The sequence below is a fragment of the Conger conger genome, chromosome 6 (genome assembly GCF_963514075.1).
Source record: "Conger conger chromosome 6, fConCon1.1, whole genome shotgun sequence".
NCBI lineage: Eukaryota > Metazoa > Chordata > Actinopteri > Anguilliformes > Congridae > Conger > Conger conger.
Window position 1 is genome coordinate 24372459 of NC_083765.1, and position 23547 is coordinate 24396005.

The window sequence follows — 23547 nt, forward strand, 5'->3', positions numbered from 1 at the left end:
GTTTTCCTGCCCCTGTACACTGCAATAAATCCAGTCTTGTAGAAATGGCATATTTACCAAATAATTGTGACTGTTGGTCATTAAATGAAGTACACTGCAATAGATACAGGGCTGGTTGCACGGACAAAGATTATGCTTTGTCTTGAACTCATTTGTATTTTGCATGAACAATCTCCATTCAATATTAGGCCGAGACTAAATTCAATCTGTGTCTGTGAAGCCGGCCCACAATGTCTTCATATATTTTTTTAAGAATCTTACTTAAATATATACAAATGGTTCAAATGCAATTCATATTTCCTGATTATTCCTTTTGAACACCATCCTTAAGATAAAGAAGAACTAAATGAAATAAAGTCGGGCATGGTGATAGGTGGAGAAAACACTAAATTGCATTTCCCCTCACTGTCTTGACTGATTGACTGAGCAACCTGTTTGCCAACGCAAAATCCCTTGTTTCACCACAAGGGGGCAAAAAAGGATAACAAAGCAGTTGTAGGTCCTGAAAGGTGTCTTTATTTCTTGCATTTAACAAAATCAGTTAATTTCTTTAATCTCATTTTAAAATGATATTATAAGGGAAAGAACTGCAGTGTAATTGCATGTTCATGGGCTACTTTCTGTCTGTTGCATTCAGTGTATGGTACAGGACAGCAGCTGCAGTAACATTTTCACACCATTGAAGCATCTTTCAGCCAAATGAGTACAGAGTCTAATGAGGCAGAAGCACCAGTTATTAATTTGCAGGCATCTAGAGCAGGATTGATACAAACACAGCGATATACTATGACTCATTAATGCGTCTCATCCATCTCTTGTGTCATTCATGTTTTTATTTAGCTGCTTATTTAATCGCTGTTAAGTTTTTGTTTCCCTTCTCATATCCTAACATGACACTTGTCATTTTAAAATATGTTATCGGTTACATTCACGAAAATAAAATGAATGAGCCAAGCGCATGTTTTTCCTCTCATGACCACTAACAGACCCTCTGCGCTGTAAATCCACAGGAAGGTTAAAACTGTAGTGTTGCTCAATATCTCTAAAATTAAATGTGTACACCCCACCCACCTGCACGTTCTGGCTCCCCAAAGACAGCATGTGTGCCTATGATGTCACCATTCAGGAAGGGGTGGGGCAAGATTCATCCCACACTCACTGACTTTTTACATTGGGCTGTACCCACACATGGAAAATTCAACTATCCAGCTGTGCTTTCCACAGATCTGTGGAAACCCCACAATACTATTATTAGTTTATGACATAATAGGCAGATCCTTTAACATATACAGTAAATACATGATATACTCAACATTGTGTGTATGTGCGCATTATATGTACAGTCCTGTCCTGTGAAAATGTCAGACACCACCCTTTTTGTTTGTTCCATTTCCAGTCAAGTCAGCCATTCAGTGCACATAATTCTTTCAATGTCAGACAATAATGAATTATGAATTACAGAAAACCCTCCACCACTACATACAGTATAATATCAAATCTATCAATATGCGCCCACAATTTGTGCAGCCTAGTACCACTTAAATTTTCCATTCTTCCTATCAACAAACAAAATTAACTAAAATTGCTGTATTTCAACGCCACTTTCAGAGTTCCAAATGACCTTTGTTGCCTATGTGTTGGAAAAGCATGGAAAATATCCCTGCAGATTTATTCAAAAAACTTACAGCTAGTCTCCAAAAAAGAATGGAAGCTGTAATAAAGGCAAAGGGTGAACAGTGACCACACTAAATACTGATATTTTTAATAATTATTATTGGAGGTCTTGTGTAACTTAGTGCTAAATATGTGTTTGTTGCCTTATTTTCTGACACTGAAAAACAAATAACTTGATGGCACTTAATGGCTGTTGTGACTGGAAAGTAAATACAAGAAAGGGGAGTCTGACTTTTGCACAGTACTGTATATACAGAGTGCTACATGTGCATTGGGACAAATACATGTTTTTCCTGATTTCTCTGTATTCCACAATTCTAGATTTGTAATCAAACAATTCACATGTGGTGAAAGTGCAGATTTCTAGATAGTACTAAAGAACATTGGTTACATTGACACCACATAGAAATTACAGCACTTTTTATCCAAAGTTTATATTTGGGACAAATGGCTTCAAAGATGTTTCTGATTAGTCTGGTGTGTTCAATCACTTCCTTAGTACAGGTGCCAGAGTGCTTTCAGAGTATAATCTTAATTTGAGGCTTTTGATTGTCTTTGAAGTCTGTCATTACAAGAATTATGGACCTCACTGTATATGCGCATAAATATATATATATCAGACATCATTCATTTAAGTATGTATATCATTTACAGACTAGGTTATGGAGAAATCTCCCCATTTTCTAATAACAAACCAGCTGTACCAGCCAGGATGTCAGTGTTACTTTACAATTATTTTAGCTGACGCTTTTATCCAAAGCAACTTACAGTTGATTTGACTACGCAGGGGCCAATCCCCCCTGGAGCAATGTGGGGTTAAGGGCCTTGCTCAAGCGCCTTGGCCACTAAGCCATAAGCTTTAGCACCTTAGCCACTAGGCTATAAGCTATAGCGCCTTAGCCACAAGGCTATAAGCTATAGCGCCTTAGCCACTAGGCTATAAGCTATAGCGCCTGAGCCACTAGGCTATAAGCTATAGCGCCTGAGCCACTAGGCTATAAGCTATAGCGCCTGAGCCACTAGGCTATAAGCTATAGCGCCTGAGACACTAGGCTATAAGCTATAGCGCCTGAGCCACTAGGCCGTAAGCTGTAGCACCTGTGGCAGGAAGGTTGGAGGTTGTGTCGCGCGGAGCTGAGTCACACGCCCAGGATGCGTGGCCGGCGGAACTTCTCGCATGTGTAGAGCAGGATGTAGGCGCCCAGCGACTGGACGCGTTGGTCCTGAATGTCCCTCACCACAGCGTCGTCAAACTTATGCCAGCTGCGGGTGTGGGCATTGTGCAGGTACGCCGTGTAGTGCCCCATGTCCAAGTTTCCCGTGTGGTTCTGTTGGTTGGATTGTACAGGACGCAGAGAACGATTATAATTTCTTTGTTAGTATGGTGGGCATTTCCGGTCCTGGAGGAGAGGTGTGTATGCAGGATATTTGTTTCCAACAATTACCCTGGTTAAATGAGCTAATTGGCTGTATACACCAACACTAGTTCACTAGTAGATTAGACCGTATTTCATATAGGGACAGATGAACCAGCTTCTGCTGTCATTCATGCACCTATCAAGAAATGTAGCTAAGATGTCAGATGGTGTAAATGTGAGAGATAATGAAGCAATTAAGGCCAGAAGTTGGCCTGTAAACCAGAAACGGATAGGGCCCCCGTTGCCCACCTCTGCATCAGGTGCTTGAACTTACCACCACGGCGTAGAGAGAGTATTTGCTGTGTCGGGGGGACAGGTTGGGCGAAAACACGCTCAGGTCCAGGTTCTCCAAAGGGAAGACCACATTGGTCTTCAGCTTCTTTTTGTGATTTCCACGGCATTCAAAACTGTAATTTAAAAAAAATTCTGTCAATCTGTCATTTTGCAACTTCATATGTAACGTTTATATATCATGTTATCATCAAAACGACCAAAGATGCATTACCATAAAGGTTATTAGATTTACTTCAGCAGTTTTTTTATTTGCTTCTGAGGAGCAAGTGAAAATAAACATGATCTAGTCTTGAAGAGTCTGGTCACTGCTGTAAAATCCAGCTATGACCATCTTGAAATGACCAATTATTTAAAAACCTAGCCTGGCCTGTTTTTTAAGCAGGGGTCAGATCAAGTTCAGACCAACTCCATACTCAACATGGTTTGACCAGCTCAGGCTATATTTTGAAACAACTGGTAGCTGGTCATTTCAAGCTGGTCAAAGCTGGATTTTACACCAGATGTATCTCCTCTTTTTCAAAGGTTGGGCCACTGTCAAACCCAGAGAAAGATGCTGAGAGCTGGGAAACATTTCACCAGTGTGGAGACAGCCAGGCAAACAAACATGTGGACAGCTGTGGTGCTCTGGGCTGTGGTTGCAGGCTGCTGTGACGCAGCGTAGTGTACTGTAAACGCCCAGACAGGCGGAGGTGTACAGACAGACAGAACGTGGCACAGTGCTGAGAAAGCCCGTACAAAGCGGAGGTGTACAGCCAGAGCTTGATGCGGTTTTTTTGCCCTCTACTGCACCCCGAGGGCAAGCAGCTGTGTTTTGCTTGATGTTACAACTGAATTAAACTCCGTTCTACCCTCTAAACTGACAGTTGCTCCAATGGACCCATTTTAGATTAAAAATATAATTTGTTATTGTATAATATTTTAGAGTGAAATAAAGAGGAAAAAAACATAGCTTGAGCTGGTCAAATCACATCAAGCTGTGAACTGTGAGCTGAACTGAACTGGTTAACCAGCTACCAGCTGTTTCAGAAGATAGCTTGAGCTGGTCTGAACTGGTCTGAACTGGTCAACCAGCTAAACCATGTGGAGCTGGTCTGAACTGGTCAACCAGCTAAACCATGTCGAGCTGGGAGGTGGTCTGAACTGGTCAACCAGCTAAACCATGTTGAGCTGGGAGCTGGTCTGAACAGTTTTTTTGCAGCAGGGAAATGCAGTGCGTTTACTCACCGCTTAAGGTGCAGCACTAGCATCTCGGGGGGCCTGACCAGAGTGGTCTTCACAGCAGTGTCCTGTCTCAGCCCACACTCTGGACACAGCATGCGCTCGTTGTTTGTCAGAGTGCTCTGCTGGAAGAAGAGAGCCAGGCAGTCCTGCAAAAAAGATTTGGTAACGCATCAGTTTAAACCCTGTTAGTTACCTAGTATTTACAGGACGAATACCAGAATACAGTAAATAATTTTTGTGATATTGACACTTATAGGACTAGTACAAAATAGGTGTTGCACTCACATGAAACAAACCTGCTCTGTACCACGGCTGTACTGATTAGTGTTGCGTGGCACATGAAATGAGTCACACAAACAGTAGAGTTATTTATGCTACTCTGCCATCAGTGTGACTGGCTTAGAATGGCTGCTTCTTGGTATCAACCGATGGCTGCCACGCTTCCCTCAGATGGGAGCAGCACATTGGTGGTGGTTTGGTGGGCGTCGACCAGTGGAAACATTTTGGTTTTATTATTATTTTATGAATATTGCCAAGATGGGCAGAGTGAAAAGATTTAAAAAACTGTAATGTACAACACAACATGCCACTTGGAGAGCCTTCATATTTTTCACATTGTCCAGATTTTATTATTTATTGTTTCCATGCACAATTGACTCTTCAAAGTAAATTAAAAATGACTCCTATGATGTTTTTGTGTTACTGTCAGGGCCTCTAGCTCTGTCCAAGAGTAACAGCAGACCAAGAGTTTCCGATCTGAGGGAAAAATGGGATGACTCTAAATTCTCATCTTTTCACCAAAAGTGTGTTTTTCTGATATAAAAAAGTCCCAACGGAAGTCATTAAATGAACACTAAATGGAGAACAAAGCTCATCTAATTCTCATGCTTTGTACCGTGCCTGATACTAGATCACTGCATGTGATAATAACTCACCCTGCAACTGAGGCTAACTTACTCCTAATCGGTAGGTTGTCTGAGCTGGCAGCTGGTCAACCAACTGTTTCAAAATATAACTTGAGCTGGTCAAACAATGTCAAGCTTGGAGCTGGTCAGAACTGGTCAACCAGCTACCAGCTGAAAGCAGTTTGAAAACCTAGCAGGGCAGTGATGCCTCTGCCACTGATGGGCTCCTGGCCTCCAGAGCTTGGTCACCTGCAGTGAGCACTTGATGAGGTGGTTGGGTACGGGCAGCGACAGCATGGTGAAGACCTGGTTCCTCTGGATCTCATGGGTGCAGTCCATGCAGAGCGTGACGTAGCTGAGCTGGCCCTCAAACAGGCGAGTGATGATGGAGGTTTCCGGTGGGTCCACGGAGTTATCACCATCTTGTCTCTCCTCCTTCTGTGTGTTGGAAGCAGTGACAGACTCGCTTCAGAGCAAGCACTGATACTTTCACATCACCATACACGCTTATAAATAGTGGAGGTACATTTTTGTTCTTCAAGGATTACATTTCCTAAATGTACCCTGAAAGTACAGTAATGTTCTTTTTGGATACAAATGAGTATGAAATCCAGGCCAAAAATTTATAAATTAATTATACAGTATATTGCTGGGTAGGGGTACAATTTACCTATAGGGTACTGCCAAATCAGTGCTATTTCTGAGTGTGTATATGAAATGATTTGAAGAAGCAGCAAAATTTCACAGTTATGGTAACACTTTATTTCATAGGCCATTTATTACCTAGTATGTGGCGGGTAAAGGCACAGCTACTTGTGTAATTATTAGGTAACTACTCTCATTTAAGTGCTGCTGTTAGTGCTATGAACTTATGAAGTACTATGTAAATACATTTTACAGCCGGTTTCATAATACTTACCTCTGAAATCAAAATAGTTACCTAATAAGTACCTTACTAGGTAAATGCGAGGTAATTAACAGGCTGTAAAATCTTACAGAAAATCTACTTTTCTTACAGGAAGGTTTTACTGCAGTAATTCTTCTTAGCACATTGCAGATTGACTTTATCAGGGCCCTGTTTCACAAAGCAGGATTACTGAGCTAGCTGGATCACTGCACTGAGTAAAACCCGGACTACCCCAAATTTGGAACATGAACTGAAGTAAAAAGAGCTGTTCCAGGTAATTCCCTGTGCAGTTATTCCGTGAACTCAGTAATCCTGCTTTGTGGAACAGGTTTTAGGAATAGCAACAATAAAGAAAATCTTATTTAATCAGGATATATAGGGACAGCCTATAGCCTAGTGGCTATGGTGCTTGACTGGGACCTGGAAGGTTGGTGGTTCGACATGGGGCGACATGGCTCAGGCAGTAAGAGCAGTCGTCTGGCAGTCGGAGGGTTGCCGGTTCGACCCCCCTCCCGGACTGTGTCGAAGTGTCCCTGAGCAAGACACCTAACCCCCAAATGCTCCTGACAAGCTGGTTTGGGCCTTGCATGGCAGCCAATCGCCATCGGTGTGTGAGTGTGTGTATGAATGGGTGAATGGAGAAGCATCAATTGTACTGCGCTTTGGATAAAGGCGCTATATAAATGCCACATTTATATATAAATGCCATTTACCACAAAAAGAACTGTGCAGCTGTTGAGCCCTTGAGCAGGGCCCTTATCCCTTATGCTTAGTCTAATCAACTGAAAGTCTATGATAATCAGGAAAGGTGGTAGAAGGAGGTGCAGCCCAGGGATGGCAGTGCGTACCGTTTTGAGGTCATCATGGAGGGCGTTCAAGAGGAAGAGCAGCAGCTCTTGAGCATCCTGCTGACAGCTGTTGTCGAACTGCGGGTGGAGGGTGCACACCACGTCCCTCATTTCTGACGGGGTCCAACTGTCCCGTCTGACCAACCACACCTCCTCCACCAGCCTGAGGAAGGATCCAGCAACCACCTGACTCTGGAGGCTGAGGAACAGGAGAACAAGGAGCCAGGAGAGGGGAGAACGCGATTCAGACATGACAACACAGTGTGTGACCTTGCTTCTATCTGCATTCTGAGCAGTATTGAGATATAAACACTTTCACAGCCTAACGCAGCAAAACTGAGCTGCAGGGCAGTTCATCAAATACAGTAGATCAAAACGAAAGACACCGTAAGTACTCTGAATGTACAATATAAAAATATTCTCAAATTGCCCAATAAACAACATATTTATGACACTAACTAATTTTTGTCAAAAATAGTAGCTAGATCCTTAGGTCTCTAGTGGGGTAAGCTCGGTCAGAAAGCAGCATTATGAACTCCCCTGTATCTGAGTTAAAAAGAGCAAAGAGCAAACAAAAATAAAGGTTGTAAAATGTTGCAAATAAAGCAGGGGTTCACCTCGATATCTTGCTCCTGTTTTGTCTGTCCAGGAAGTGCTCGACCAGGGGCACTGTGCCCAGCAGGCACTGCAGAACGGCGTTCATGTAGCAGGAGTTCCCGCAGTTGGCCAGCCCACAGAGACCGGGACACTGCACCATACTGGTCCTCCTGCTGGAGTTCGCATACACATGCAAATACACCAAAACAATGTCATCCAAAAATGAAAGCAAATGAAAGCAAAGTTCTTAAGCAATCAACAAAATATGTAAGATAATGTGCTTTAGATTAGATGAGATCAGAAATATGTCAGGAACGAGAAAGAGAGATGTAATCTTAGTTGTTATGAAAACATTTAAAAAGGAGCCATTTGAGTTGAGAGGTTTTCTTAATGTGTCTGCTGTATGTTATGATTGTCAGTTGACACTGTATTACTATAAGCAACAACAATATTATTAACCACACAAACCTTGTTGGACCGTTTTTGACATTGGACTGGCTGGACAGGCGGGAGATTGACGGCGTTGTTAGTGGAGTAGCAGGCAGATATGCCACAGACAGCTCCGTGGCTAACCCGTAAGTGAAATCACACAGGCCGATATGGCTGCTAGGCACCCGCGACCGCAGCGAGTACAGCACAAACGCGTCGATGCACCCGAGCTGCACCACCACCCAGAAGCCTGGCAGAAAAACCGAGGTTTGGTGCTCCCACGTTTCCGATGCCCAAGGAAGGAGGACTGGACCAACCCAGCCATGGAGGTAAGGTCTTAAGAGAGCCGTGGAGTCATCCTCAATCCCAGAATCCCCTTGCTTCACGGGTGGAACGCCAGAGGGAGAGGGGGGTGACGAGAAGGGTTTCACCGTGTTATCCTCTCCAGTCCCCAGGTTTACAAACTGAAGGTGTATGCCCAGATCTGAGAACACCTGGCCGAGTCTCCCCTCCACGTTGGCAGAAGAGTCCAGCTGTACGTCGTAGCCCTTGTTGTAATAAGGCCGTAAAAGCCGATGAAGGACTTGTTCCGTTACAGGGGTCTTGGAGCCCCTCTGAAGCACCTCAGGCGAGTAGAGGAAGAAATTGCACACGTACCCAGATTCCACCTCACAGAGGAGGGCCATCTTCATATGGCATTCAGTCGGGTGGCCTCTGTATGACAAGGCATATTTTCTCACGCACAGCGGACGCCCTGGAGTGTACAATGTCTGGAAATTCCTGGAGATGCTTCCTTGGAGATTGTAAAAGGCATCCCACTGGCCCACTGTGTTCTCCTTGCATCCGTTCAAATTCAGCAGGGCACTCCGCGAGAGAATTTTCTGGAATCTGTGTCGCCATTTTTCCACTGTGGCAACCATGCCTGCGGCCTTTCCGCTACCATCTCCAGGAATGAGACCTCCTTGCAGGGCCACTGCCGCCCATGCCAGGAGGTCTGACCCTCGAACCTGCTGCTTCTCTTTTTCTCCATCCCGGCCACATGAATTGGCACACTCAGAGGAGCAGCCGTTAACCTTCTTGCACAGCTCTTCAATCACTCTTTTACCCAGGAGCTGCACAAACAGCTCTTTGGCCGACTGCCTGTGGCGTTGGCTAGTAGGCCCGGGCTTGATCCTGGTCAGTGACCTCGGTCTCCAAGACTTGAAGAGCTTTGGCGCACAGATGCTGTCCTGGTCAGAAGTCACGCTCACTGTCTGGCCCTGGGGACACTCCTCCGGAGTCCACTGACTCTCACTGATGGCCACCGCCCAGGTGTCTATAGCCATGTCATGTTCCTTCACCACTGAAGACAGAGTAGTTCGGAACCATCAGCTTTCCATAGAAGAAGAAACTCCTCCTGGCGAGCACAATCTTCAGCAAATGCTTTCTGGAAATCTGTAACATCGCAAAAAACCCCACCAAAAATTATGTTGCAGTCACAACAGATACCCTGTTAGAGGTGAGCCCGGCATTGTTGTTTGTCTGAGGCAGAACTTCAGGTACAATGGAAAGAGGAGATGAATCTTCCAACAATGCTTTGCAATGATTGCATCAAAAAACGTCAACTGTACAGTGACAGTGAAATTCTATCAGCGTTTATACCATTACATGATATAAGAGAGAATAGCAGATCTGAGAACATTTTCAATGGAAAACAAAATCCTTTGCTTTGATATTTTTGCTGACAGACTCAGTGTCCAAGTAATCTACACTGCCGGCATAAGATTCTGTTTCTTCGGATCCCTGAAGATTGCGGCAGCAAGGGGGACCGGTTTGTGTATGTGTGTGCGTTTATATAGATAGCTTGACAACTGTGTCTTAGCAACCTGTCAACAGTGATAATTCATTAACAGCCTGATGATGCGTTTACTATACTTCAGGGATTTACGCCAGCCCATTTAAAACAATACATGTAATGTTGCGGAATAAATATTCTGCATACGTAAAATGAAGAAGAACACACAACAAAACATTATGAATAAGCATACATAAAAGTGCCTGTGTTTTGGTATTTTCTGACACATTAAGCAGATATTATTTTGTGAATGGCCAATTCGTCACTAATAGGCTACATATGTCAGAAATACATACAATCAAAACAAATGTAAACAAGTTGAAAAAATGTTTAACAGACATTTCAGTAACAATTGCTGATACATTTCCAGTCAATTTTTCTTCTGTCATGAAACAATACATTTTTGCAGTCTGAATTTAAGTCATTGTGATTCCTAATGTCCGGCTATGTGTGGACAGCACACTTTTTTGCCAGATCGCCAGTTTTCGACTGTTATTGTCTGAAATGATAAGCGAATAGTAAATTGTCACACCCCGGTAACGAACAATGATCAAATTTCAATAAAACTACTGAATTATACGACCACGTATTCTATGAGACTTAGCCTGAACAGAAAGTGAATTTGCTCTACGTTGTCATTCCCCCTTAGTTAAAGCAATGTTATAGAATGCCTCTTAATCCAGACTCAGTCATTTACATAACTCCAAGTACATACATATTCTAAGTAACATGGCCTACTCCCGTAATAAATATAATAATTGCAAATATATATATAAGGACATACATTAAGGGACACGACTAATCTGGTTACTTAAAGATTCGGCACTGAAGACCAAAGGTTTGACATACAATAATCAGTAAATTAGAATCCAGAGAAAGCTCGTTCGATATTCAACCACTAGAGGTCACTCTCATCATTATAAGCTAAACATGGTAGCACTGGCAAGCGATGCTTAAGCACTAACTCGCAATAAAAAGCGCTAACTCACAATAAAATGCATTGACTTCCGGGACCCATGAGATAATAGCAGTTTTATCAGTTTCATCAGTTTTATCTAATTGCATAATCTAAACATTTTGATTCAGCAGTTTACCATTGCTAGATGTTGAGTAATCACACCCTGTCAGCTTTCATTTCAAGCCTGGAAGAATGTGAATTATTTGACGGTGGTTCACTGCAAAGTTGAATTGATCGGTGACCCTGACCTGTTTCGACTAGGGTGGTTTGTTCTGTCTTTGAGTAATAAATAACATGACTTGTTTTGCACACAACGTTTAAAATAGTTCAGAAATTGAAGTTACACAAGATATGTATTGATTTGAAGCTTCCTGTGTGCACCCTTTTACCTTAAGCCTATGTACAAACTTATCTTTAGATAAAGATATCCATACAGGGCTTCTTTAAAAAAAAAAAAAACCGTTCCATTTTTTTTGTCTTTGTACACCAATGGCGGCCACTGGTGTTTGTGCTGCATTTTCCAACCAGAAAGCAACAAATCAACCCTCAATGTATCAAGCGCTACCGTGCCGATACAAAATAACTCCATTTTATAATGGGAGGTGTGTTTCCCTGTCCCAACCGCATCCATTCTCGAGCAGTTTCATAAGAAAATCACTTGGTAGGTTGTTCCACATATAGTGGAGAACGTGCCGCAACTCTTCAGATAACATTTTCCTAACGCTTCCTTCTGGATCTATGGGTAATCCCAGACAGCTTTGACCATGTTTTCATCTGAAAAGTGTAATGCTTAATACTTTATTGAACAAAATACCAAACATTTCTCTGTAACATTTATTTATTTATTTAGGAAATCTTGTAAATGCTCTTTTCTACTGGCGCACTAATGCAGAAGTAAAAAAAAAAAACCCAAAAAAACTTCCAAGACCAAATTTGTATTAAAAAAAACTAGGGTGCATAAGAATTTTGCATGGGACTGTATATCATGACATTGCTTCTTTTTTTTTGTTTTTGTGTGTGTGTGACAAAGTGAAACTACTTACTGTCCAGTTGAACAGCATACTGACAGTGGAACACAGAGCGCATTCTTATGCTAGGCCTAGGGCTGTAGCCGTGGCTCTGTTGGAATGTGAAGACCTCCCTCCAGACAAATACCACAATGTGGGGAAGCCAACTGCCCCAGTGCCACTAGGAACACGTCCAAATGCCAGCCTCAGCTTCGACCCATGTCTCAGCTATAGAAGGTGGATTAGAATGTGTGTGTGTGTGTGTACGTGTGTGTGTATACATACAGTACATACAGAGACCTGGGGGTATATCACGAAGCAGATACCAAGTTCACTGGATAAGTTCACTGAGTGTAACAGAGTAAAACCCAGGACAGCTGTTTTTACTCCAGTCCCTGTTCCAATTCTGGAAGGGTTCCGGGTTTTACTCTGTGAATTAATGGTCTTCTTCCACAGTAGTCTAAATGTGTATTCGTAATGTACGTACAGTCCCCTCCAAAAGTATTGGAACAGCAAGGTCAATTCCTTTGTTTTTGCTATTCCCTGAAGACTGAAGAAAATTGAGTTTGAGGTCAGAAGATGTACAGGAGATGACAGATCCGAATTTCAGCTTTTATTTCCTGGTATTTTTATCTAGATTTGTTAAACTTAGAACATATCACCTTTTGCATCAGACCACCCACTTTTTAGGTGAGAAACATTATTGGGACTAATGAGGAGTTTCTTGTTGCCCAGATGTGTCCTGTTGGATTGCCTTGGGTTTTGCCTGTGAAGACTGCATTTGTGTTAGAAAAGATAAACCAACATGAAGACCAGAGAGCTGTCTTTGGGAGAAAATCAAACCATTTTGAAGTTTAGAAAAGAGGGGAAATTGATCATCAGAGCCATTGCACAAGCATTGATAGCTTGTACAACAACTTGGAATGTCCTGAAAAAGAAAGAAACCGGTGAAGGCAGGGGTGAAGTTATCGCAATCAACCATTTGAAGAAGACTTAGAGAGCAGCAATACAGAGACTATACCACAAGAAGCAAACCACACATCAGTAGTAAGAATTGGAAGGCAAGATTACAATCTGCTAAACAGTACAGAGACGAGCCACAAAAATTCTGGAACAAAGTTTTATTGACTGATGAGACCAATATTAACCTCTACCAAAGTGATAGAAAGGCCAAAAGGTGGAGAAAAAAAGGGAACTGCTCATGGTCCAAAACCTACAAGCTCATCTGGGTTGACATTGACAGGTGGTAAGAGCAATTGTCTGGCAGTTGATTGGCAGTTGATTCCGCCCTGGGTGTGTAGAAGTGTCCCTGAGCAGGACGCCTAACCCCCCAAATTCTCCCGATGAGCTGGTTGGTGCCTTGCATGGCAGCCAATCACTGTTGGTGTGTGTGTATGAATGGATGAATGAGAAGCATCAATTGTAGTGCTTTGGATAAAGTTGCTATATAAATGCCAACCATTTACCATCTGTGAAGCACAGTGGAGGAAGTGTCATGGCTTGGGTTTGCATGGCTGCTTCTGGAGTGGGCTCACAAATCTTTATTGATGATGTGACTCAGAATGGTAGCAGCAGGATGAATTCAGAAGTCTACAAAAACAGTCCGCCAACTTACGGAGAAATGCATCCAAATTGGTAGGAACTTCATCATGCAGCAAGACAATGACCCAAAAAAGACTGTCAACATCACAAAAGACTTAATTAGGGACAAAAGTGGAAGGTTTTAGACTGGCCAAGTCAATCACCAGACCTTAATGCCTTTCACTTCCTGTAGAGGAGATTGTTCTTGTTTTTTTTTTCTTGTTTTTTTCTTCAAACAACTGAAATCGGCTGCAGTAAAAGCTTGGAAAATCATCACAAAAGAAGAAAGTTTGGTGATGTCAATGGGTCACAGGCTTCATGCAGTTATTGCAAGCAAGGGATAGGCTATATTAGATTTGAATTCTACAGAAAACCTTTTTCTCTTCAATAGAGTCAAAGGCCATCTTATATGAAGTGTAATTTGCTTTCATTTACTTAAATACTCTTTGTACCAATACTTTTTCTCACCTAAAAATTGGTCTGATACCAAAGCTGCCATGTTCTAAGTAGTTTTAACACATCTAGGTGTAAATACAAGGAAGTTCTGAACTCTTGACTCATGTTAATCCTTTTATCGCAACCACAAATGTATTCAGTTCATTGCAAAAACAAAGGAATTGACCTAGCTGTGCCAATACTTTTGGAGGGGACTGTACACTGGAAGGGAGTGGGCCATGAGAGATAGTGGAGACCCCCGCTCCTGGCATGTATCACCGCGGTATCGGAGCTCCCCTGCCCTCTGCCGAGACCCAGGCAGTGCTGACGTCAATCCACGAGAGGTCAGCCATCTTCCCAAAATAATCATTCTCCTGCATATTGCACTTACCCAACTGCTCCCCAGAGCCTTTCCATAAGGGTTCACTGGAGAAAGCAGTGCACAAATGCCTTCAGCTCACTCCAGAAAGATCAACATTACAGCAGAGCGTAACCATTTTATATTTTATTAGATTAAATGATATACAGTACAAAATGTATACAGTATTATACCCTTAATATGTTCCACAATTCCCCCAGCATAAAATAACTATAATTTTAATCTATTTAGCTCGTGCCAGATAACTGTATCTATAAGATACACTAGATTAAAATTTGCACATACAATACTTGAATGACAAAAAGACAATAGTACCTCTGTAACATTAAAAACTCTTCTATTAATTTTTGGTGGACACAGTTTCAGAGAAAGAGTTTCAACACATTAAAATTACATATATTGTACTGTAAAAGTTGCATTGCAATCTGCCCATATTTTACAAGATTTTCAATCCATATGTATTTATTAATAAAGGATGTACCACAAATGCCATAATACAGATATTTCTACATGGTGTTTTTACATTTATATAAAAAACTGGATTACATTCTGCCCTAGATAAGTTCTTGCAGTTTGAATCTGAACAGGTCTCCCTTACAAACCTGTCATAACAAAAATGTAGACAATGCACTTAAAATTGCTTATTTTATACAAGGCAACTTTCATAATTCATAATAAATACTATACCCCTCTATACAATGAGATTGTACAAGTTGATAGCCACTGTGGATACTAATATCAACATATAAACTGGTTTAAAAAAGCGTTAAAAGTTGTTCTTCCCCCATTTATATATTCCAAAATCAATATGGTTCTTAATGATTGCACCGTCTCACTTCATATTTGCAGCCAACAACATGAGTTTTTCCATAAAAAAATTAACACATAACTTCCTTGTGAGGTCTGCGAGACCGAGCTCAGTGTCCTCCAGGCTTCCTATCCCATCATGCAGTGCATGACAAAATGAACAGAGGAAGAACGAAACCCCCACGCAGTCCACAGGAACGGTCTGGATGTGAGGTGAGATGATTCTACAGTGGATATGAAAGTGCTTCCTCCATTGCGTCCTGGCCGTGGCTCACAGCATCAGACGCATCGAGTGCCTCTGCTCTTTGGTGCTGCCCCCTGGCTGCAGGGAGTCCTCGGGGGGTTCATCCTGGGATAGAGTTACTTTGTCGGGTGTGTAATCGTTGCGCTTCAGATCTGAGGTGTTTGAAAAAGACACAAAAGAAGATCATGTTTTAATAAAATGTAGCCAAGAGAAGTTCCCAGTTCTAGAATTCAATTCAGTAGAAATGATCCCACAAGGGAGGACAAAAACTTTGTTTCTTTGGAACCCTTACACTACACCTGCTTGCACACTTTCCATCATTATCACTGGTCTACATTTCTCCTTCACCCACGATACACGACAAGACTAAATCAAAAACCACTGTCAACATGCCTTTGCCCAAATAAGAACAGAAAAGGGCATTTAGCAGAAACTCTTGTCCAGAGCAACTCACACAGCTTACATTTTTGGTGCATAAAATCCATTTAGTGGGCAGGATATGAACAGATACATTCCAGGATAGGTGTCTTGATCCAGTGTGCCCCACCTGCACACCCATTACTGCACCTTTTCTAACCGTTATGCCACAACTCCATCCAGAACCTTTCCAGTGTTTTATTCTAGGTCCTGATATCCATAAGCAGGCATTTGTGTGGTTTTAAGTACCAAATACAAATCTATCCAGTTTTACATGTCCATTCACCAGCGCCTCTCATGAGCTTTACCAAGAACACGCTGTTTTAGCGACTGTGTCTTTAAGGCACATTGATAGCAGTGAACCTCTGTTCTGATTGGCAGGCTAGCTCTAAGGAACTGAAGGCAGTCTGTGTGCGCTTGGATCTGTTCCGACTACAAGGTGGGCCGTGCTGAAGCAAATGAGGCTCTCTTAAATGCACATAAATTTTCTTCATACGGATTGTGTGGATCTATTTGGGGTGGACTTTCAGTGTTTCTAGCACCTCCAAATCATTCATAATCCACACAGCAAAGGAAATGTTATAATAATATAATAATATGGGTCCTTGGGACCTGGCAGAAACTCGTACCTGGAAGTTTGAGTTTCCGGCAGCAGGAATTGCAGTGATGTTTGGCACGGAAGTTCCGTATTGCGTCATCGCCCAGGTTTGCCGGACCGAAGATCATGTCATACGATCTGCATGACAGAAGAACACCGTCACCGTTTTTAGTGCAAACCGTTTATACTGCGCCACGTTGTCTGACTTCAATGAGTTAGATTAAATAAACCGCAAGCAAAACATGTCAGCATACTGCACGGATTCTCTGAAATGGAGGCCAGTGAAACGTCTCATGAAACTCACCCCTTTTCACCACTCTTTATCACAGACGGATCGGTCAAAATCTCTCCAACACCTAAACGAGAAAAAAGAACGCAAGCGAGAATTATTTATCATGATTAGCCACTTAATAAAGCATTTAAACATATTGTATAAACCATGGAAATGCAATTTGACTTTTTGTATAAGCCATGGAAATGCAAATAGCCATTCTGCCTTAAGGCTAATTTATGCTTAGGTGACAAAGTGTTTAGCAGAATGTCTGCAGACAGAAATAACACAATTTTTTTACACTCTTGACATTAAGCAAACACTTTTTATGCATTGGCAACGGGTGCCCTGCTGTACCTGCAGATTTTTGTACGTTCACAGATGTGATTGGTTGACTGAAACAACGAGAAAAGGTTACCATGGCGAGGATACTAGCTTACAACTAGGCTGCTTGTTTTTATGAATGAAGACATTTTGTTTACATGGTTAGCTAGCAAAATGGACGTGTTTGAAGAGAAGCTGGTTGTCTCGGAACTATAAATGCAAAACGCTTTCAGACAGGCACTCTGTCACCCAAGCATAACTTAGCCTTTACTGTGATAGCAAAAAATAGCACTCAACTATTCAGCTTTAGCCAAGTCGTACGTGAGGCCAGGAAGTGCCATTCGCATGCGTAGTTACGGTCTACTGTTCCTCTATGGAACATAAGGTTTAGCCTCTATGTTGGACCTCTCTCATGCTGAGGTGTGTATAAGCCGGTTTAGCCTCTATGTTGGACCTCTCTCTGGTCATGCTGATGTGGCGTACAGTACCTTGCAGGTCCAGCACTAGCAGCTCTCCCCGGGTATACTCGTACGACCAATGGCTGAAGGCTAACATGGTTTCCTCCAGGAGATTAGTGGGGACGATTTCATCACCATTGTTGTTGTTGAACTTCCTGAACTCTCCAGTGATGCACTCCTCAATGGCAAACCACTGACCGGCTGAGTGGCAATATAACAAAAACACCTCCAGAAACCTGTGTTAAAAACAGACAGACAAACATTAAAAAAACAATATCACTTGTGTTAAAGCAAGGCTAATTTTTTTGGGAAGAAAGTGAAATTTGAAATTGCTTAGTTGCAGCACTACAGACAATTTGTGCAACTACAATGTGAAACTTTGAACATGCTTTTATGGTATTGTGTCTGCAATTGTTCGCTGCCAGGTCTCGCTTAAAAAAGTGATCTCTAATCTCAATGAGACTACCCCGGTTAAATAAAGGTTAAATAATAAAAATAATAATAAACTTCCATCGGAAGAAGGAGACAAATCTGGGAGCACACAAGGGTAGACGGAGAGCATGTGGCTGTGGGACTCATTTACCTGGGCGAGTAAGGGATAGTTTTCGGCCTCATTTGGTTGAAGGCAAAGGTCAGTTTCTGAGCAGCTCTTTGCTGCTGAATTTCCTGTGAGGGGAGAAAACAGACCAGAGGATTAAAGAGAGTCCCAGACACTCAGTCCCTCCACTCAGTTTGCGAGGCCATTTTGCACACGGCGCTCAGGCTCCCTACCCTGAGACAGAGATGCAGCACAGTGTCTTCCTTGTAGATGCTCTGCCAGGTGTTGACCACCTCGGGCAGGAAGGACTTGACGATGTAGAGGTGTCCGGGTTTGAGGATGTCGTATTCGGACCAGGTGCAGAGCACCTTGAGTGCCCGCCGCAGGCCCCCACCCATCTCCTCCTTGCTGAGAAACTCGATTTTGGCGCACAGCCCCCGCTGTGCCCAGGAGGACATGCTGTTGTTGATGGTGTTGGGGGAACTTTCCTCCAGACGGTACACAGTGACTGGCTCTCCTGACGGGGGGACATTGACATTTCAGTCATTTAGCGCAGGGATACTCAATCTTAGACATCTGATTCTGCTAATCAAAGATGGGACCTGCACCCATACTGGCCCTTTCTTCGAGAGATTGAGTATCCCTGATTTAGCAGATGCTTTTAATCTAAAGTGACTTACAAAAAGCAAGTATGATTTTAGATACCATTCTAGCTTTTAGGTAAACTAAGCATTAGGTAGAGGAAAAGGCCAGTGTAGCTTGGCTGAGTGGCCTGGTCTCGTCATTATGTTATGTTAAGTGTGTAAGTTCCTCAACAAAAAGAAAGCATCAAACCCATAAAGAGCAAAGCACTTGCATGTAGTACAGTCATAATTTTTTTATTTTGTGTTTATTAGGTTATAAAAGATGGACATGGTGCCAGGCATCCATACATCTCCTACAGTGTATGGAGCAGCATGTACACATGTCTCCTACAGTGTATGGAGCAGTGTGTACACATATGTCTGGGGCGACATTGGCTCAGGCAATAAGAGCAGTCGTCTGGCAGTTGGAGGGTTGCCGGTTCGTTCCCCCGCCCGGGCTGTGTCGAAGTGTCCCTGAGCAAGACACCTAACCCCTAAATGCTCCTGATGAGCTGGTCGGTGCCTTGCATGGCAGTCAATCGCCGTCAGTGTGCGAGTGTGTGTATGAATGGGTGAATGTGAAGCATCAATTGTATAGCGCTTTGGATAAAGGCGCTATATAAATGCCAACCATTTACCATTTATGTCTCCTACAGTGTATGGGGTGGTGGTGTCTACACGTCTCCTACAGTGTATGGAGCACTGTGTACACACGTCTCCTACAGTGTATGGAGCACCGTGTACATATACATCTCCTACAGTGTATGTGGCGGTGTGTACAGAAGCGTACCTCTGGGTGGCACAGGGGTGAATGGAATACTCTGGGATAGCCGCATCAGGTTATTACGCTCCACAGCTAATGCACAAAAGAACACAAGGGATTTTTTTTTTTTTTATGTGACCGAGGAAGGCAAACATGAATTCACTCGCTGATATGTTTTTTAAAACCTCTCACCAGAGATCTAGAACAAATCCATGATCCTCTGCAAATGTGCCCTTAACTCACCTGAATATTGATAGCTTATATCCATAGGCTTGAAAGGGGAACCAATTGCTGTGGAGTAAGAGAAAATAACATTATTTCTTATTCCTACGAGTTTCAGTGACTTCAGACAGACTGATATTTGAAGCTACGGACCACAGCACTGAAGACAATGAGCATGTGCAACCAGGGGGCAGACTTAGCCAAGGCGATTCAGATTCAGTAGCTCTGCTACTTCAGAACACACAAACAAGAAAACCCAAACAAACCAAAGCAAAAAAACGAAAACACAAACTGACTCACAGTCTTTCCTGGACCCAAGATGTGCGTGTCTGGACGTGTACAGGCATGCTGCAGCTGTTATTATAACATGAATCAACAAACAGTAAAAAAGAAATTACACCACTGGTTATAAATGATTCCTTGTTGGTACTTTGACTGGGCCTGGACTGGAAGCAGGCTTGGAAGGCCCTGATATGAACAGGTGAGAAGGGCACACACCTCCACCATATTCGCCCCATGGTTCTCCTGAGGTAAATACCCAACAGCGGTAGGCTGGGAGCAGACCTGAGATGCAATCACTGCTGAGAGTTGGCAGATGAGCCTGAGAGCCCTTAAGCTTTAACTAGTCCTTTTAGAGAGACAGCATTGTGTGAAAATAAATTAAGAAAGAAAGGAAAGAAAGAAAATGAAATAAAAAGAAAAATAGGTATGCAAGTGAACCTTTGAAGTGAAAGCTGACAAGCTAGGTTTTGTTTTCAATAGCTCAGCGGAGAACAGTCTGTCTCCAGGGAACAGAGTCAGAGGACTATCTCGAGGGGTCTGTGTGCGAGAGGAACCCGTTCCCCTTGGCGACACACGCTTCCAGTTCATATGCATAAAGTTTAATCATAAACTAACACGTTTTTCAACAGATAAATTATATCCTACCATTTAAGGCATCTTCTCCTGGGGTTCTGCAGAGAGAGAGTATAAAAGGTTTAATATAAAATCCCAGAAAAACGCAACACAGTTCATCACAAACCACTATCAACTGAGTTTAACAGAATCCTGGGGAAAAACTAAAACTACCACTTGATCTTGGGTTACAGTAATCAATTCTGTGTATGGCTGTGTTCAAGGTTGAGCATAATCCAAGAACATTTTTACAGATTAACTTAAATTAATTCAAATTAAAACAGTCACTGTACTACAGCTGGAAGAGAGAAATGTCACGTTGCTTCTGCAGAGAGAACTGTAAATCAAAGATTGCTCCGATTCAAAAATATCAAGAGACCCCATTGAGGCTTTGTGCTGAATGGCTGATTGTTTTCCATCGCCTTGGAAACCCAACTGCCTTGTGGAAATTCTTTGATTTAAGAAAAGAAAAGAGGGATCCTGAGAAGGGAATGTGAACTCTGCTCTGCCAGTATAGAGGAACTGCTTGCACACACAGAGAAAGTCAGACAGAAGAAAAGACTTATCAGGGCTTTCACTCGACTGTCAAAGAAGGCAATTCTCCAACAGTAAAAGTCACAAACTGGTTTCACCTAACCCCAGTGAATCATTAACCTGAGCTGGGGTTAGAAGAGAAATCCCAGATACTCACAGACAGCTGGCTTGTGATGATTTGCCTTGTACCCTCTCCTGTACATTATACAAAAAGGGGCAAAAAGTCAAAACGTAAAACAGGGGAACGGTTAATGATGGATTACTTTTATGATGGTTGGTTCTGTTGGTCTGGGGCAAGGACACGGTGTCACTGAAGGAAAGTCAACTGAGCTGAAGTCTCATCACAGTGGCTAGAACGAGAACTATAACCATAACTATAACTGTAAATATATTGTTTTAAAAATCATTCCAACTCTAGTGGATGGTGGAGTCCACGCAACTATAATGACAACGATGAGGAATATCACTGAGATCATTTCAGAGCCATTATTTCCAGCTGCATGAACAATAGAAACACAAGACAGCCAATCAAAATCCATGTTTCATATTCAAAATGGCTATACACAGAATGTTATCGTTCATGAGTTTGGATGCCAGATGTTGTCATCGTTAGTAATAGTTTATAGCAGAGGTCCCCAACCCTGAGCCTGAAGATCCATTATCCTGTAGATTTTAATTTCAATCCTAATTTCACACACCTGACTACGCATTAGCAGCTGAATGAGATTTCTAGCTGTTAAGTGAGGTATACTTTGTTTGCGTACAGGACGGTAGATCTGTAGGAACTGGTCCAGAGTTACAGTTGTTGGTGTGGACGGGCCTTCACACAGGGCAGAGAGAGCTGTGCTGCACACACACTCACCAGCAGTTGTGCCGCCCGCAGGTCCTCGTGGAAGGGAATATCTTCAGCGGAGACTCGACTCCTCTCTCGCTTGTTCAGCGCTTCGTCCGCGACAATGATGGAGAGGATGACAGACAAAACACAAATTAACTGACAAAATCATAAATGAAGCGGGGGTGGGGGGGCAGTTGAAATAAACTCGGCTTACTTGTTTCAAGATGGAGTGAGACTGGGTTCATGTCAAACTCAGTGAAGCCAGCGTACGAATTGACTGTCCTCAACTGACCTTCAGGGTGAACCTTGGTTCCAAAAAAAAAAAACCCAAACACAAAAAGCAATTTAGCCACAGTTCTGCCTGCTCTTTGTGTTCTTTTGTTTCACATTCTGGACTCTTCTATTTAACCTTTTGAGAGGTGTCTTTACTATACAACGCCGCAGCTTTATTTTAAACACAAGATGACCACAAAGGTCAATCGCATAAACTACGGCCACTCTTTCTATTGCACGCTCATTTTAAAATGCCACCTAAATCCATATCCGTAATGCGATCATACACAACCACAGCACTGATTATCCTCAACTTCCAGTTTCACCCAGCTGCTTAAAATAGTCAGAAGCAGCTGGGAATCCAACCGTCCAATTACTTTTGTTCCACTAAAATGTGTGTATGTGTGTGCGTGTGTGTGTGTGTGCGCACGCATCACCTGATATGGATGTAAATACCCTAAAATTAAAGGTGACAGTTTGCACCTAAAACTTACATTCATCATTTCATTTCAAATCTGGACTACAGAGCCAAAAGAAGAGAAATGGTACCATCAATACATACGGGCTGCACTCTACATGCATAAGCATAAGAAAGGGACTGACCATTTCTTCGCCCTTCTTGGATAGAGTAAGCAGTCCGCTTCCAGCAGTCTCATCTTTCGATAATGATCTCAGGAGCTCAGAGTCCTCTTTGTGACCTGAGCAGAAGTTAAAAGGAGCCCATAGATGGGCGTTAGACAAATCACGAAAGACAGCATTGCACAAGCTCTGTCTGAAAAACAAGCATTTTCAAATCACATCTCAGCTCCCAGATTAGGGAAAATTCTGGAAACGCATGCCTCCGTTTAACATGCACAATCCACCACCCAAACACATCATTGCAAATGTTTCGTAGTCAATCAAGTGACAGACAATCAGTAACTTCTCACCAAATGAAAGACAACCACAGTCACTGAGAACTGCCCAATGGGCAAAGCTCCATTCGAGGTTCAGTCTTAACAAGGCTATAGGCCAAAGCAGTACTTCCCAAACATCCTTTCCCATTTTACACCCCTAAACGAACAAACATTATTTACAAGCAAAACTGAAACAAGAATATAGATGTAGTCTTGAGTGTATTTTAAAGCACTGAATAAAACAATATGTTGCATTCCCTGACACTTCTTAGCCAGACTCTTAGGTTTGATGAGAACAGCTGGCATTTGTGGAAAGGGATACGTGGGGTGCTTTCTTATGCAAAGCTCTTGTAATCCCAATAT

General features: G+C 42.5%; 2 protein-coding genes across 2 annotated transcripts in view; both read right to left on the reverse strand.

Moving 5' to 3' along the window:
- Positions 1-2795: 2795 nt before the first annotated feature.
- Positions 2796-9618, reverse strand: LOC133131514 (uncharacterized). Its single transcript, XM_061246896.1, has 7 exons — positions 8333-9618; positions 7885-8034; positions 7268-7466; positions 5762-5950; positions 4611-4753; positions 3367-3499; positions 2796-3002 (listed from the first exon to the last, which is right to left on the reverse strand). Exons 1-7 carry the CDS (start codon positions 9616-9618, stop codon positions 2814-2816), a joined length of 2289 nt encoding a protein of 762 aa, XP_061102880.1. The 3' UTR covers positions 2796-2813.
- Positions 9619-14598: 4980 nt separating this feature from the next.
- Positions 14599-23547, reverse strand: part of LOC133130109 (transient receptor potential cation channel subfamily M member 7-like) — a 44395-nt gene continuing 35446 nt past the window's right edge. The window contains exons 27-40 of the mRNA XM_061244373.1: positions 22892-22986; positions 22230-22320; positions 22043-22122; positions 21338-21375; positions 20680-20705; positions 20053-20106; positions 19774-19821; positions 19558-19623; positions 18378-18661; positions 18190-18272; positions 17637-17842; positions 16858-16909; positions 16585-16691; positions 14599-15690 (exon numbers count right to left, since the gene is read on the reverse strand). Of these exons, the coding sequence (XP_061100357.1) occupies positions 15566-15690; positions 16585-16691; positions 16858-16909; positions 17637-17842; positions 18190-18272; positions 18378-18661; positions 19558-19623; positions 19774-19821; positions 20053-20106; positions 20680-20705; positions 21338-21375; positions 22043-22122; positions 22230-22320; positions 22892-22986 (1355 nt within the window). The 3' untranslated portion in view covers positions 14599-15565. The remainder of the gene's footprint in view (positions 15691-16584; positions 16692-16857; positions 16910-17636; positions 17843-18189; positions 18273-18377; positions 18662-19557; positions 19624-19773; positions 19822-20052; positions 20107-20679; positions 20706-21337; positions 21376-22042; positions 22123-22229; positions 22321-22891; positions 22987-23547) is intronic.

Bases quoted from the DNA above. Each gene is read 5' to 3' on its own strand.
- LOC133131514 (XM_061246896.1), bottom strand. From the start codon at position 9,618: ATGGCTATAGACACCTGGGCGGTGGCCATCAGTGAGAGTCAGTGGACT. The intron at 8,035-8,332 runs GTTTGTGTGGTT...GAACTCCAGCAG, and splicing joins GTCAAAAACGGTCCAACAAG to GAGGACCAGTATGGTGCAGT. The intron at 7,467-7,884 runs GTGAACCCCTGC...CCTGTTCCTCAG, and splicing joins AACAGGAGCAAGATATCGAG to CCTCCAGAGTCAGGTGGTTG.